Consider the following 14,882-nt stretch of genomic DNA (forward strand, 5'->3'; position numbering starts at 1 on the left):
CAACATCTGATTTCTTTGAGGGCAGAGGCAAACCAGTTTTCCATAAATGAATGTGTTCAGGTCAGTCACATGTGAGAGGGGGGAGCTACTTCCAGACTTGTGTGTTTGGGTGGTGCGGGGGGGTTCATGCATCTTGTAGTCCATGTACAAGGTATAATAAGCCCTCATATGCTTATGTGAGCTTATATAAACTTATATGAGCCCTCATTATAAGATATTAAGCTATAAAATTATAAGATATTAAGCTTTTTTGTATCAAACAGGATTTCATAGGTTTCATCTGTACAGCCTGATACCTTATCAGGAGTCTAGAAGTACTCTATTTGTACAAGGCTAATTCAAAAGGAGGCTAAATCTGAACTTTACGCTACCCATTCCATTTCATTAACAGGAGCATGGAAGAGTGATCCTTCAGCATCAGGACCATCTTAATTGTTCCTTTATGCAAAGCCCTGCGTAAGAGCACGGAAGCATCACATATGTGTTGACTCCAGCTAGTTGTGCTGCATGTCCTTCCACATCTCAGCTTCAACTGTATTAACTACAGGCTGTTATGCCCTAGAAAAAAAGGAATCCCCACAGAAACGGTATAAAAAAATAAATCAAACCAAAACTCATCCAACTCCTCAAACCAAAACAAAAAAATTAATGGGTCAGGAAGCTAAGACTGAAAAAGAGAAGCAAGGCTCAACCTCTGTTACTTTTCCTCCCTGAAAATCTGCCTGTTCAAAAATGAACTTCCAAAAAAGCAGATGCCCTCTTAGCACCATGACCTCAGTGCAACATCTTTTACATCAACGTCAATGCAAATTATACATTCATAAACCAAACTTGTCTGCGAAACTTATATGATAGATACTCAGCGAGATTTACTTCTTGGCTGAGTAACTACTCAATGCTAAAATGAGGAAATTATTTGTTAAGACACGTGTTCATAAACAAATTCTGCATTACTATCTCTATGCCAGTGCAAGGCATTTTCCTCTGCAAAACCCTGAGGAAATCTGACATAATTACACTACGGTGTAAAATCTACATACCATTTAAACATAAGAGCATGCACAGACTTACCCTCTAATACTGTGAGCTATTCCCATCGCAAGACTTCTCAGCAAAAGAATCAATCTCTGTTAGTGCCCAAGAGCATGGGTGCCACTCTGCTCAGCTGAACCTGACAAGACACTGCCCTAGACTGAGCAATTTGTATATAAGGCAACTGGAGATGTCATCTCCCCCGTTACGTGCTAAGGTGAGCGCTGCTGTGACCAAGCAGAGCAGCCCCACAGTCACTGATTAACTCGGCTGTGCTGCGCGGGTCACAGGGTGACGCAGCCAGGACACCCTCAGCACCTGGAAAGCCACGCAGGAGGAGAGACCACCTACAACAGCCGCACAGGGCAAATGAGACTGAAGACTTAGTGACAGCCTTTATAGAGAATACCAGCCCAAGTCTTCTCTCTGTATTAATAACATTTCCACAGGCTTTCATTTTTTTTTTTTAAAAAAAGGAAGAAAATATTTAATATTAAAAAGGTTTTTGTCCCCAGTGCTGTTTTCCTGCAGCCTGCCAAGGCCAGGAAAGCAGCAGCAGTCTGCAGATGGAAGAGCAGCCTGCCAGGAGCAGTGGGCTACATAGCTCAGGCTAAAAACAGCACCATTTAGAAGCTGTTTTAACAGCAAACACTAAAAGGGCCATGGGAAAATGTAATTAAATGCAAATCAGAGGGAGATTTAACTTCCACAGTGATTACAGACATGTACACCAATTTCTTCACAATCTCAATCCACGTTTGGTTTTTTTATTGTTGCTGGTTTTGTTGGTTTTGTTTTTGAAACACTAAGATGCTGCACTAGCTACTGTGACTGCACTGAGCAGACAGTGTCTTATTTATGTTGCTTTATGGGCAATGAGATGAGAGTGGTTTTCTTGACATTTTCATTCACAAATATAAACTGGATTCCTAATGTTTGTAAACTTAGTAAATTATTTTGATACAGTGTATCGAAAACACATTGCAAAACTATCCCAAATGACCTACAGTCTATAGCACACTCAAGATACAACACTGGTAGTTACATGCTATGCAATACTCGTGTAAGGGTATCATCTGTGTGTAGGAAGCGGTGCATTTTGCTTTGGGAAGGCATCCAAGAGCTTGGAGAAAACACTGATTTTTTAGGCAAAGATAACTTGCATTAATATGAAGGCGTGTGTCTCTTTTTTAATTTTAGTCCCAAGTTCTACATGATCTCCTATACACCTCTGTGTTGTTAAAACTGGCATGCATGGACAGCACCAAAATGACACAGTCTTATACTACATCCATCACTAATTTTGATCAAGATCTGACCAGCAGACCTCACAGCAAAATTCTGACCTGTCAGCTAGCATGGCCAAGTGCTGCTGCAACAGCTCACTGCAGAGATTACTTTTTCCTCATTCTGAAAACTGAAGTATAAACCAGCGATCAGCACTTCGGTTTATAGATGGGTTAGGTCCCCTCATAATTCCAATAACTTTTCATAAAAAGACAAGTAGAAAAGCTCTTTTCTAAGTCTGTGACAAGAAGCTCAATAGATATGCCTGTTGCACAGAGCAACAGTCAGAGATGACCTCAGTTCCGCTCTTAAGTTTTACTCAATATCAGATACACTGCCCCCAAAGCAGTAACTGACCTTGTGTTGTATTACAGCATTGCTCCAACTCCTTGAGGTATTTACTCACACTTCAACCTAGAATTTTCTGAACCCACCCTTTTGCAATCCCTGAGGAGCCAAGGACTGGGTTCAGAAGATAGCAAACAAACCAAAAGCTATCTTCAGCTGCACTCCCGATGGGCACATTCCAGCTGGATTAAACCTCTCCCCCTCCTGCCCTGGGTCAGCAGCTTCCACACTACCAGTCTGTTCAAAACACTTCTAAAACACAAGAAATGAACACCTAAATCAACACACATTAAAAATTTGAAAATAAAATTAAATATTCTGAAAAAAATATTTTTTTTAAAAAAAAGACTGCATCTTAAAGAAACACCTCTGAGATTGATCACCAGTTCATTCTTCCTTCCTGATATCTAATTCACCTTGTGGTGATGACTGATTTCCCTGGTTTTTTTCATCAACAGACCAGAGGGATGCTCTAGCTACCTTCTAGCAAGAGAACGACCAGGGATTTGATTTCTCACATCCAGTGAAAACTCTTGGGTGATTTATGTGGAAAATCAGAGGACATCACTTTTTTTTTGTCTGTAGTACTATTCACGCATACATATGCACCTACAAGTACATAAAACATTTAAATGGTTTTATTGCACAGGAAAGGACATCTTTTGTTACAGGTCTGAAGGCAGAAACAGCCACAGCTGTGCAGTTAGGAGTATCTTCCTTTTCCACATCATGCCCTTCGCTCACATGAAATACCTATTTTTTTTTAGCATCAGCACCTTAGTGCATTCCTTGCCTCTCTTGCCACTGCTCACCTTCTTTTCTCCTTTTCCTCACTTCCTAGACTGCAGGCAAAACCCAGATCAACCCCCAGTGCTTTTATCACACATCAGCTGCCTGTATATCCCTCCTTTCTTCTTCTAATTGGCATCTGACCCCTTCTTCCTTCCCATTGGGAACAATACTGGACCAGCAACAAACATTGTTTTATCTCTCTGGCATGTAATGAAACAAGGGCACCTCTCTCCCCATTTCAGTATCCTTGCTGCATTTCACACCTTGGACCATGTACGGAAAGACAGAGCCAACCCTAGAAAGCACTACACCTTTAAGAAAGTTAAGAGCAAACATGTTTTTCTGCCATGCTCTGCAGCTTACCTTTCCCGAGGAACAGCAAACCAGTACTCTGGCTGCTTTATCTTTTTACTGTACTGCTGAGACATGGTGGTGCTCTGAGATGCAAAGGACTTTCTCATGGGCTTGCCTACTTTAATGCACAGAAACATTGGAGGAGTCTTGCTCTTCTCCTCTTTTGAAGGAAGCATATCTGAATGAGAGACAAAAGAAACGGGTTGCTTACAGGAAAGTACCAATACTGCAGCTGATAAAACATTATCACAAAGATTAATAACCTTGCGCAAAGGAATACTTGGAGTTAAACCTGACATGTCATTCAATGGCAAAACTTGTTTAATAAATCCCTGTTAATCCTAAACTGTAGCCAGTTATTCTCGTTTTATCACAGCCTGTATCCCCACTCAGCTGCACAGCTACGTACAGAATAACCCTGTAAAGAAAATCAGCAAGGTGAACAGGCTGGGTGCAAACTGTAACACAAAGCAGGCAAGTCAAGGGGACAGTGTTTGACTGGGTCCAGCAAACCCATCCAGTCGCAGGGTAACCCTGCATGCACACACACACAAAGCCTGGTTAGCTCCTCAGCTCTGAAGATCAGCCAGCCACACAAACACCTTTCATCTGCACAGGACAGGCTCAAACATAAAAGTAGTTAAAAGAACTTAAACAACAAAGAACAAAGAAATTGCTTATTAAACTACAACCTCAATCACACTGAAGTTGCCTCATTCATTTTAGTAGTACACATACAGCCGTATTTTTTTTTTCCTCTCCGAATAAAAATGATCACCAAATACAACTAGCGAGATAGAAACCCTTCCAAAAGAAAGGAAAAATTCATTTTAAGAACAACTGTTTTTAAAATTAACTGACTTGCACTAGAGTCCCCCCCACCTGATACGAATCCAGGGTACGTCCACTGCTTCATTAAACTACCAAGAGAGGTGCATCAGCACTCCAGGACAGACTAATGCTTAGAGGCACTGGGCTGTAGTAGAAACAGTAATATGCGTAAATGCTATCTAAACTGAGATTTCATTTTGTTATATGCTTTCCCATAACAGCCTGAATTTTATCTATACTAACCCAATGACCAATCAGGACAAGATGACCAGTCTGCAAGACTCTACGTATATTCCTATTTATCACTTCTTTAAGGGCTGAAAGACACCAGACATGCAAATAGCGCCAAGAACACTTTGGTACCCCCGTTTACAGCAATGCACTACTACTTTGGATACTATCAGAAATACACTGACAGACTTCACTGAAGCAACACAAGCTACCAATAGAGTGACAATTCCTAGGCCAAGAAGTGTCCCTTGTCAATACTGCAACTGGATGACATTTCACTGTCCTTCTTAAAGTCAGCAAACGGAGGTGAAGATTACATAAACAGTGTTCACTGAGTATGGAAAAAGCACACAAGCTACTTATTGAACTAGAAGCTTAAGGACTTCAAAGGTATTTTTTCTTCTAGATAGCAGATAATATAAAAATATAATATACAAAAGTAAAACCAAAAATGACAGGTATTATAGAAAGAGGAAATTTAGAGCAGAAGGCTATCAATTCAAAGGTTACCGTCATAATGCTGTCCAAGTCTCAGAGGAAACAAGGATAACCAGAGACCTACCTTCAATTGGCACTTGAATTTTCTGCAGCAGCCAGAGTCTGATTTCTGATTGATTGTCTAACTGTGTTTCTTGACAGGTCTTGTCTATAGCTGGTACTAACGAAGAGTCCTCAGACTCTTTCAGATCCTTTTCCTTTGCTGCTGCTGAGCTGATTTCTAATGAAGGTGCTTTCCTTTCAACACAGCAGGAATCAAGCTCCATACTTTTAACTGTATGGACTTCATTAGCTTGGGACTTTGAACAGCTAAGTGTAAGGTCTATGCCAATTGCTTTATTGTTTTCACCTTTCTGGATTTCAGCCTTGTGTAAGTCTTCAGATGACTGAGACCCATTCCCATCTTTACTGAGGTAAAATTCAATAAGTTTATCTTTCTCTAGCTCTTTCTTAGTGTCCAATGCAGTCTCCACCTTACCTGTCGGGGAACTGACACATTTGTTTACTTCTGGAATAACATCTTGCTTTTCACACAGCTCTAAGTCTAAGTCAGCTTTAGGTTCAACACTGTCCTTTTTTTCCAAGGAATCAACTGTCAAGTGCTCCTGGACTTCTGTAGTGGGTTTGGTTACCTGCTGCTTAGTTCTCCCCAACTTCCTGGGGTCAGCCAGCAAGCCTTCCATTACTGAGATATTCCTGTCCAACCCTCTATCCATACAAGATGATGTTTTTTCCAGCTCAACAAAGTCATCCTCTCCTTCTCCCAAAAGGGATTTTTCTTTGGTTTTGATGTCTGAAGCATTTTTTTCCCCAGAAGGCTCCTTGGCACATGGATCTGCAGCAAACTTTTCCAAATGTTCAGTGGCAGTGATGTTGTTGGGAAACTCCAGTGACTTTGACTTGATTGAGCCCATACTCTCAGATGACTGAAGAACTTCAAAATCAGCAGACTTTTCCTCATCTGAAGGCTTTATCTGTTTGGCACCCAGAGCAATGGATGGATCCCCATTCTGCTGCCTCTTTTCCTTGCTGAGGGATTTGAACTTGCTGAAAGGATTGATATCTTTCTCAGAGGATAGGTCTTCCCATTCTCCTGGCCTGTACAGAGGACAAAGATCCTTTGGTATGTCACTGTCAGGGAAAATGATGGATGTACATAAGATGTTAAAAGCAAAATGGAAACAGGAAAAAAAAAACAACAGAAAAGAAAAAATAAATAATGTACCAACTTAACTTCGGCTCTAAAAATCAATGGAAAAATTACCGTCTCCAAAGTAAATATACAGCAGTGGAAATAAGTGAATTTAAAGAAAATGGAGGAAGAAACCAAACAAACAAAAAACCAAAAAAGCCAACACAAAATGAGTAAATCACTTGGCAGACTATGCCACACAGGTGAAGAAATGGTACACATGTAATAACAATGTGCAAGTCATCAGAAGTTCAGTAACCAAAAAACCACAAGACAGGTATTTAGCTGCTGGAATGTCATTCATACCATATTAATATTGTTATTTCCCACACCTGACAATTAGTCAAACCTTTTCAACTACCCATGCTTCCCTATTCAGTACAAATGCATTTTTGAGAAGAAAGGAAACTGCAGATAAGCCATATCCTGTTTGAACATGTTTACTGCAAAACAGTAACAGGCAACAGAGTTGGGGTTTTTTGGGGGTTTGGTTTTTTTCATTTTTCCTCATTACTCAAATGTAATGTTTGAAAGCAGACTTCCCCAAAGATTTGATTTTAAAGCAGTATAATCATAGAACGTTCCAAAATAGAAAAATTCTTAAAATTTCTTAAAAATTTAACAGCATGCAACTTGAACTCTTCATTACTGCTAAAAAGTCTGGAGTGAGTAAGATGCAAGATTCTCACCACTCAGAAGTTACTAAAACGTTACTAGACACTCTAGTAATGAGTGTAACACAAATATCTTGAAAGTTTTTCTTGAAATAAGAAAACAGAGGGAAGGAGATTAATTTCACTGATTGAACAGGTGTTGCTTATAATGACAAAAGCTTCCTTAGAACAAATACATAAGCAGTGTCTAGAGTATACATAAATGGAAGTTGCCTACCCCAGAAAGTCTACTATGTATTATAAATGTGAACTATCAACGCATTTCTGCTTCTGCAGTGGAAGTATTTCTTAAACTGGTAAGTACTGAAGATGGCAGTTAAGATGCTGTTATCTTCAAAAGTTTTAAATACTCCTCTCAGAACAGTCCTGGCAACACAACAAATGGTCCAAATCTAACTCTCTTCATTTCCACTGAAAAATACCCAGAGACATGTCAGCGCAAGAACCCAACCATGGCATGCAACCAATGCTTTGAATTACTGAATTTTTACTGGTCTTCTTTGCACACTTTGGTTCTCACAGTCATGACCCATTTCTCTTTACTGCTGCTGAAGTGTTCCAGAAAGAAAGCAGAAGAACAATACAAGTGAATCCTTCCTTTGCAGACACCTTCCTTCCCTGATTTGTTTCATTCTACTGCATCAAAACTCTTCCCCTCCATCCCCCTCCACCTCTCCTCTTCCATGACCCTTACTGAATATCTGTAAATATAAGTTCAGGGAAGGACAACTCCTTACGATGGCAACGCGTCTTTAATCTTCATGTGAGAGATGTCATTGTAGAGAGCTATTGAGACAACCTCCTCCATGGGGCAGATGAGCCCATACTCTTCACAGCCATTCTCAATTACCAGAGGATCAGACTTATGTGGGTCAAACATGATATTGTTTGGAGTTACTATCATGACTCCTCCAACTACGCCCTAAAATAGAGAAGGAAGAGTTAGCATGTCACATATATAATTCACTTGTCATTTGGTATTGGATTTCAGGCTACTATCTGAAAAAGAAAAACCTCTCTTCTGTCTCTCTATACCCCGTCACGTAATGTTTGCTAACAAATAACAGCAAAGCTTGGTTTCCAATTGCCTCAAGTCAGACATTGTCAGGAGAGTAAAGAAAAAGATTACTTAGTGGCACCCAAGTTCCTGACCGATAAGGAAGGATATCTGAACTATTCAGCTCTCAGTGCTGGCTAAAACTGTTGATTTTTAATCAAATCTCAGGCAAAATAGGTTAGTGGATTTTAAAAAAAAGTACCATTTTATTCTAGACACAGGAATCTTCATACGATACATGAATTTATATGCAACCAGCACAGCTGAAGGCAGTCTTACTCATGGAAATGTCAAGGTTACTATACTAAGCTACATTACAATTCCACTTTACCTACTCTCCCAGAGGTACATGCAAAAAGCTTCTATATATAGGAGACTGTCATGAAACAGCTTCTTCCTGATCTAGACGCAGCTTCTGCCACTGATCTAAGCACATTTTGCACAGCTTTAGAAGACATTAACTCTTCAAAACATGCTCTAGTCATAGATTTGGTAAGAGGCTGCGTCAGCACTTATGCAGCATCCAATCCATGGCCACTGACCAATTTTTAAGGTTTAAAAAGATTTCCAACGTCTTGCTCTTGCACTCTTTTTTCCAGATGAGCTACAAAATTCATCAGACTTACTCAGGACCTGTGTGTAAATCCCGACATGCCAAATAGGAGCCACAGATCAACAGGAATAACCTACATTGTAGGTGCTATTAATTATCTAAGGTAATCTACAAGGCATGCCAAGGAAGGTCAACAAATAGGCAGATAAAGCTTGGTTTGTTGGTTTTTTTGTTAAATCAGGGAGATGCCAAGCTGACAGCTGGGTGAGTACAAGTGTGCCTGCTCCTTTGGAAATCAAAGTCTGCGTGTATTTCCCATTTGCTTCTCCTGCACCACTCACGTACATGTGCCTAGTTTGTGTTTGGATGAGTGAATCAAAATCAAGCGCAGAGGCTTCTCCCACAAGTACATAACATACTTAGCCAGAAGAGCAATACGTCAGTAGGCTGTGCTTCCTACCCAGCCACTGCAGGAAGCAAGGCAACCAGGGACTTTAGCTACACTGGCAAAGCTGTCCCACTTTTGAGCGTTGACTGAAAAATTACTGTTTCAATCCTGCAGCCATAAAATTGGGAATCAGTATCCTCTGCATGTAGCAACCACCACACAAAGCAACAGTGAGACATCAAGCAGACCTGTACTTCTTTCTACAAAACTGCAGACTGAAAAATTGCAGTGGTTAAATACAGTCTACATCCACTCGATGCAAAAAGAAGCCAAAAAACTGTAGGTGTAAACACATCCATCTTACAAAAGTCAGGACTAAGGGAAAAACAGGTTTAAACTACAGTGGTTAGCATCGCCAGTGTTATAAATTCCAGAGAACTTGAAAACCCAAACATGCTGACATCTAACTGAAACCAGAGTCAGCAAGAACAGATACATCAAAGTAGACAGTTCAAGAAGAGTGCCTTGCAACCTTGAGGAAAAAAGGGGGTTAAAATACTGCCCAAGCTTTGTGCCTTCACTTCTAAAACAGCTGCTGTAAAATTTAGGGTTGCAGTCTCAGTGGGAACACACATGTTACAAGAATGCTTGCAAGAAAAAGAAAGAAAAGGTTGTATCATGCAATATTTATCTTTTTATTAGGGTTTGCATGACATTCATTAGCAAGTGCAGAAGCAACGTGGACGTACTTGGAAACACTGTTCTGGATACAGTTAAAATTTAGCTTAAAGTCATAAATGAAATAGATAGGCATGTACTCCTTTTGTAAAGCTGTTGCACAATTTGATGGAACTGGACAACTCATCCTGACACGTTGTAACCCCTAAGTGCAGTTTTCTGTCTGTATCTAGCAATACACTCTTAAGCAGTTAATTCTGGTAAGACGCAGTAAGGGAATGAAGGTGGGCAGAGAGCTATTGCATAAGGCAACTGTCATAACAGATGAAACAACTGAAAGAACAAAATGATACAGCATATTACCACAATACCAGCCATAACATTTACATTCTTTACAAACATGGAGCTCTTCTGTCTCCCCCAGTATTCACCTCTTGCTTACACAAACAGATCTTGCTTTTAAAGAATCTCAAATAATGCCCAAAAGCCAGGTTCCACCTACCTTACCATCTGTGAAGTAACGACAATTCATTTTTAAAAATTTGACAACTACAGGCTCATCCTCTTCTGAAGTAGAGGACAGGACTCTCTCAACTGGTTTGAAGGCCTTTCTTGCCAAATCAGCATCCTTCAAAAAGAAAAATTTCAGTGCAGAGCAACAGGACCAGAATGATATACTTTTAGAGTTTGGGTAGCTAAAAGGTCCAGTTCAAATATTTTCCTTTTGCTTAAAGAAGAAAAGTGGTGAACATATATATATGTATGTATGTATGTATGTATGTATACTTCTCACAGTATCCTGCATGGAAGAAAAACCATCACAACATTACAAAAAACCTCCACACAAATAACAAGCAAGAAATCAAAAAATGCCAGGGCAAGTGAGCTCACCAAATTTCGATGAGGTATTCTCATTAAGAGAGGGCCAGTCCTGTCACTTCATCTACCCTGAAGCCCTCTGCACACACTGCACTGGTGTGATTTCCCATGCAGGTGGCACAGAGGTGTAAGACTAAGGTTAAACACAGTTATTCACTCCAGGTTTCTCTCCACTTTCCTTTTCATTAGTTATGGATTTGAAATGTCTAATAGCTTTAACATCAGCAGGTGGATAGCTAAACTCCATAAAACTACTATCTAAAATCATGATGTCCAATCACCCTTCTAAGGAAAATCAAAGATCGGCTATGCCAAGGCCTTTCAGGAATATTAAATCTAGCAGTCTTCTCTATATATGGCAAGTCTATATATGAGTACCACCATAACATGACTAACTAGAAAGAAACTGGCTGCTCAGACTGAACTAACAGCCTCCGTGCTGAAAGATCCCTATGCAGTGTTGAGGCTCTGGACTGCAGAGCACTATAGAAATCTCTAGGGTGAAACAATAAATAACTCTTCATATTTAACTTTCTTTTCTTTAAAAACGATACACTACACCGTTTTCAATTGCTTTGATAGACTCTGGGCCCAACTGAACTTGTACTGGGTTTCTGCTCTCAGACAGAATTCCCTTAATTTGCAATATTTTAAAGAAATGGTTAATTTTTTAGTACAGCAAATTAATGTTACTCAATACACTACACAAGGTATAAACTGTAACCTCAAAAACTGCTGTTTACACAGCCTTGAATCTCAGCTTCAGAATTAGAAATTATTTTGTGAGTTTAAAATGACTGAACCAATGTTTGACTTACAGGGAGTTTATCGTATTCAGCATCTGATGATGAAGGAGAAACAGGAGCACCAGGACTGAAAGAAGACAGTCTCGCAGCACTTGTTTCTGGCACAAAGAGAATCTAAATACAAACATGTATGTCAGAACAGTAAGACACAAGCTTTAAAAAGTTATTCACTGTAAATATTATGTACTACTAGAAAGACAACCCAGAACTGACCACTCATAATTGCAACGCACTCCTTAACAACTACTTATTCTAGAGTCCTTCATCATAGGTGATGATGGTGGGGCAGGTGCAGGTCTAACTAACTACAGGCTCTAGCTCTACATTTTTTGTTTTGTAGCACAGGCAAGAAAATAAAATATTCTCCATGGAATAAGAACTTCCTTTTTTCCCCCTAAATTTACATTCCCAGGTTGTCTCGCAACTGTGAAACAAGTAACTATAAAATCACTTAATATTCATTAATCTGTACCAGTAAACTCTAGTCCAAAGGGAAGGCCATTGCTGCAGATTTTTAGTGCTAGAAGTTTATAACACTTCGCTATAGGTTGTCTGTTTCCAAAAACAGACTTGCATCTCAAAATTTAAGAAAATATTATTGATATCAACCAGCATTTTAGCATCACATACATTTAAAAGACAAAAAACCTTACATTAATAGGAGTGTATATAAAAATAAAATGCTTGTTTTAAATTTTCACATTCTCTTGCAGTGACCATCCCAGATTTTTAGTACAGCAGTACTGAAATCACAGTACAGGTTTGGACCTCCACTGCAAATAAAAACAGTCATTTGTTGCAAGTGTCAGTGCAAAGTACTTTTCAAGCTAAAAATATGTTCACAGTTTAGTTTTAAACTAGAAATGTCCAGAAAAATAAACCATTTTTCTTATCCCAGGTTTTGTCTGTTAGGTATTCTTAGACAAGTCGTGCCCTCAGTTTCCCTATCTGCAAATCAGGATACTTCAATCTATTCGTGTCTGTGAAGCAGAAGTAGAGATCTGCTCTTCATGCACCAGGTGTTAATCCTTCACATTTGCATTTCCATTACGTGACTCTCCCAAAAACATTCTATGCCCATTTATTTCTTGCCTTACAGGAGACTGACTCATGCCCAACAATGGCAGAAAGCCATTTCAGTTACTGTATCTAACTCTAATTCTTTAATGCATTATATACAGCATTTATCTAGGCTTCTCATAAATTCGACTCTCTTGCAACAGCTAGATTACCATTTTGAGCTTCAGCGTCATCCTTAAGCTTTAGTGACAGCAAATAAATAAGTCAGATATAGCAATTGCAAAGCTCAACCCTCAACTCCAGGTAAAGATCTAGCGAGCTCCCCTTTGAGGGATTTAAGTTACTGTCCATTATCCTTTTATCCAAGTACCTAAAATATATGTGAAAAGAGTAAAATGCTTTTAAATATATAGCAAATAATCAGGTCTCAGGTATTGAAAAAAACATAAAATATTTACCTGTCCTGGCACAATTGTCTGCGTGAAAAGCTTATTGAGCTCCACCAGCTTGTTTGGGGTGATGTTAAACTTTAATGCTATGCTGTTTATGGTGTCCTGATTTCCAGCCTGAAGAAAGAGTTGAAGTTTAAGATACCACAGTGAACACATGCAGCACAGCAGCTGAACTAGAACCACCTGATAGAACGTTTGAAGGGAAGAGATTTGATGATCTCAACACACTCTCTTTTTAACAGCTTACGTGATAAGCCGGTATCAATAAAAAAGAAAAAATATTCTCTCACACTATACAGTAGATAAAATGTAGAGGCATTACAGATGTCCTTCTTTTCTCATAAAACTTTGAAGCAGCACCACCTTATTTAGAACTGGTCCAGCACATGGGGAAAGGACACACACTGGGAAATTCATTACGTCTTCAGCAGTCGCAGCACATCGGGCATTTGTGCTGTTCCCAGCTGGGACACTGGCCTCTCACAGCACCATGGAGTAGGGTACAGCCCCCATTCAGGGTCCTGGTCAGCTCACACAGACGTTCTGGGCAGAGCCAGTCCTCTGAGCCACCATGGCAGCACACTGTTGCCCTGCTCCGGCTTGGAGAACAGTCTCACATCATCTCAGGCCTAAGCACAGGCCAAGCACTTGATGAGCTAAAGCAACACTGTGGAATGGAAGTCTTCTTCAGAATAACAAAACTGACTGCTGAACTAAAGAGCTATGGTGCAGGAATAAAAATAGGATTGGCAGCTGCGAGAAGAGGCAGACGACCTGGGTTGAAGAGTGGTTCGGGACATGGGCCTAGCTTTCCCCACACAGTGACAACTGGAGCATTCCCTATTGACACAGGTACAAACTGCAGCCAGTGTTCACTTAGTGCTTTCAGTTTTGTGCCACTGGCTCCCTCTTGACCTCAACAACCCCACTTTCACAAAGCAGACATGAACAAGGCACGCACCGATACTTACAGTATATTCTATGGTACCATGGGGTTTCTGAGAAACCATTTTCTTCTCTTTCTTTTCATTGGTTTTGTTTTGATTGTCATCTAAAGAGAACAAAAACAACAATAACCACTCAAGTAATTGACATTAAAGATGTTTGCCTATCAACACGTTTGAAAGATCTACAGGATGGACAAATTCCAGCTGTGAATAGGAACGAGAGGACACATTAAAAATACCTATTAGGCCTTAAAATTGCATTGCAAGGCAAGCAAAACTTCATCAAGTACACCAGGTTTAGTAATCAGTCATGAACTCTGCAATAGTAATGTATACATGATATCACATCAATACAGAACCACTCCCATGTTTTCCTCTGTGATTCCTACACAATTCAGCTGTTGGACACGAGTACTTCATGTGATGAGCTCCTATCAAGGCTGAGGTAGAAACCAGCAGATGGACGTACGCGCTGATACTGCATCGGTAGGACCACAGCAAATACTGATTAATTATCACTTTACCACCAGTACATCATATTTAAACACTGTCACAAACTCTGAAGGTACAAGTATGCCAAGAGTCCTGCAAAACAAGCATGCATACAGAAAAGTCTTGTTCAGAAGACATTTTCCATCAGCTGCAGTATGCAAAACTCACTGCACGCGCAGAAACCCTTGCAGGACCCAAAAGGCACAGGTAAGCTCTCAGCAGGGCAAGCTGGGTGGCTATTTCTAGTTCTCACCACAGCAGAGGGTGAGTGAAGCAGGGGATCAAGAAGGATCCCACGCAGGGCCATGGGGTTCACCCTCCACCCCCAGACCCATGTACCTGGGGGGGGTGGGGGGTGAGGGCAGCGGACA

General features: G+C 40.2%; 1 protein-coding gene across 2 annotated transcripts in view; it reads right to left on the minus strand.

Moving 5' to 3' along the window:
• Positions 1–14,127, minus strand: part of NCOA7 (nuclear receptor coactivator 7) — a 26,804-nt gene extending 12,677 nt beyond the window's left edge. Inside the window, exons 1-7 of one of the 2 annotated variants that reach the window (XM_010185948.1) lie at positions 14,044–14,127; positions 13,079–13,186; positions 11,613–11,714; positions 10,418–10,543; positions 7,977–8,161; positions 5,438–6,471; positions 3,823–3,991 (exon numbers count right to left, since the gene is read on the minus strand). In XM_010185948.1, the coding sequence (XP_010184250.1) occupies positions 3,823–3,991; positions 5,438–6,471; positions 7,977–8,161; positions 10,418–10,543; positions 11,613–11,714; positions 13,079–13,186; positions 14,044–14,082 (1,763 nt within the window). In that variant the 5' untranslated portion in view covers positions 14,083–14,127. Of the gene's footprint in view, positions 1–3,822; positions 3,992–5,437; positions 6,505–7,976; positions 8,162–10,417; positions 10,544–11,612; positions 11,715–13,078; positions 13,187–14,043 lie in introns of both variants that reach the window. The other variant, XM_010185947.1, reaches the window with a different exon arrangement.
• Between the last annotated feature and the right edge of the window lie 755 nt (positions 14,128–14,882).

Source organism: Mesitornis unicolor, unplaced genomic scaffold, assembly GCF_000695765.1.
Source record: "Mesitornis unicolor isolate BGI_N332 unplaced genomic scaffold, ASM69576v1 scaffold17086, whole genome shotgun sequence".
NCBI classification, from domain to species: Eukaryota; Metazoa; Chordata; class Aves; order Mesitornithiformes; family Mesitornithidae; genus Mesitornis; species Mesitornis unicolor.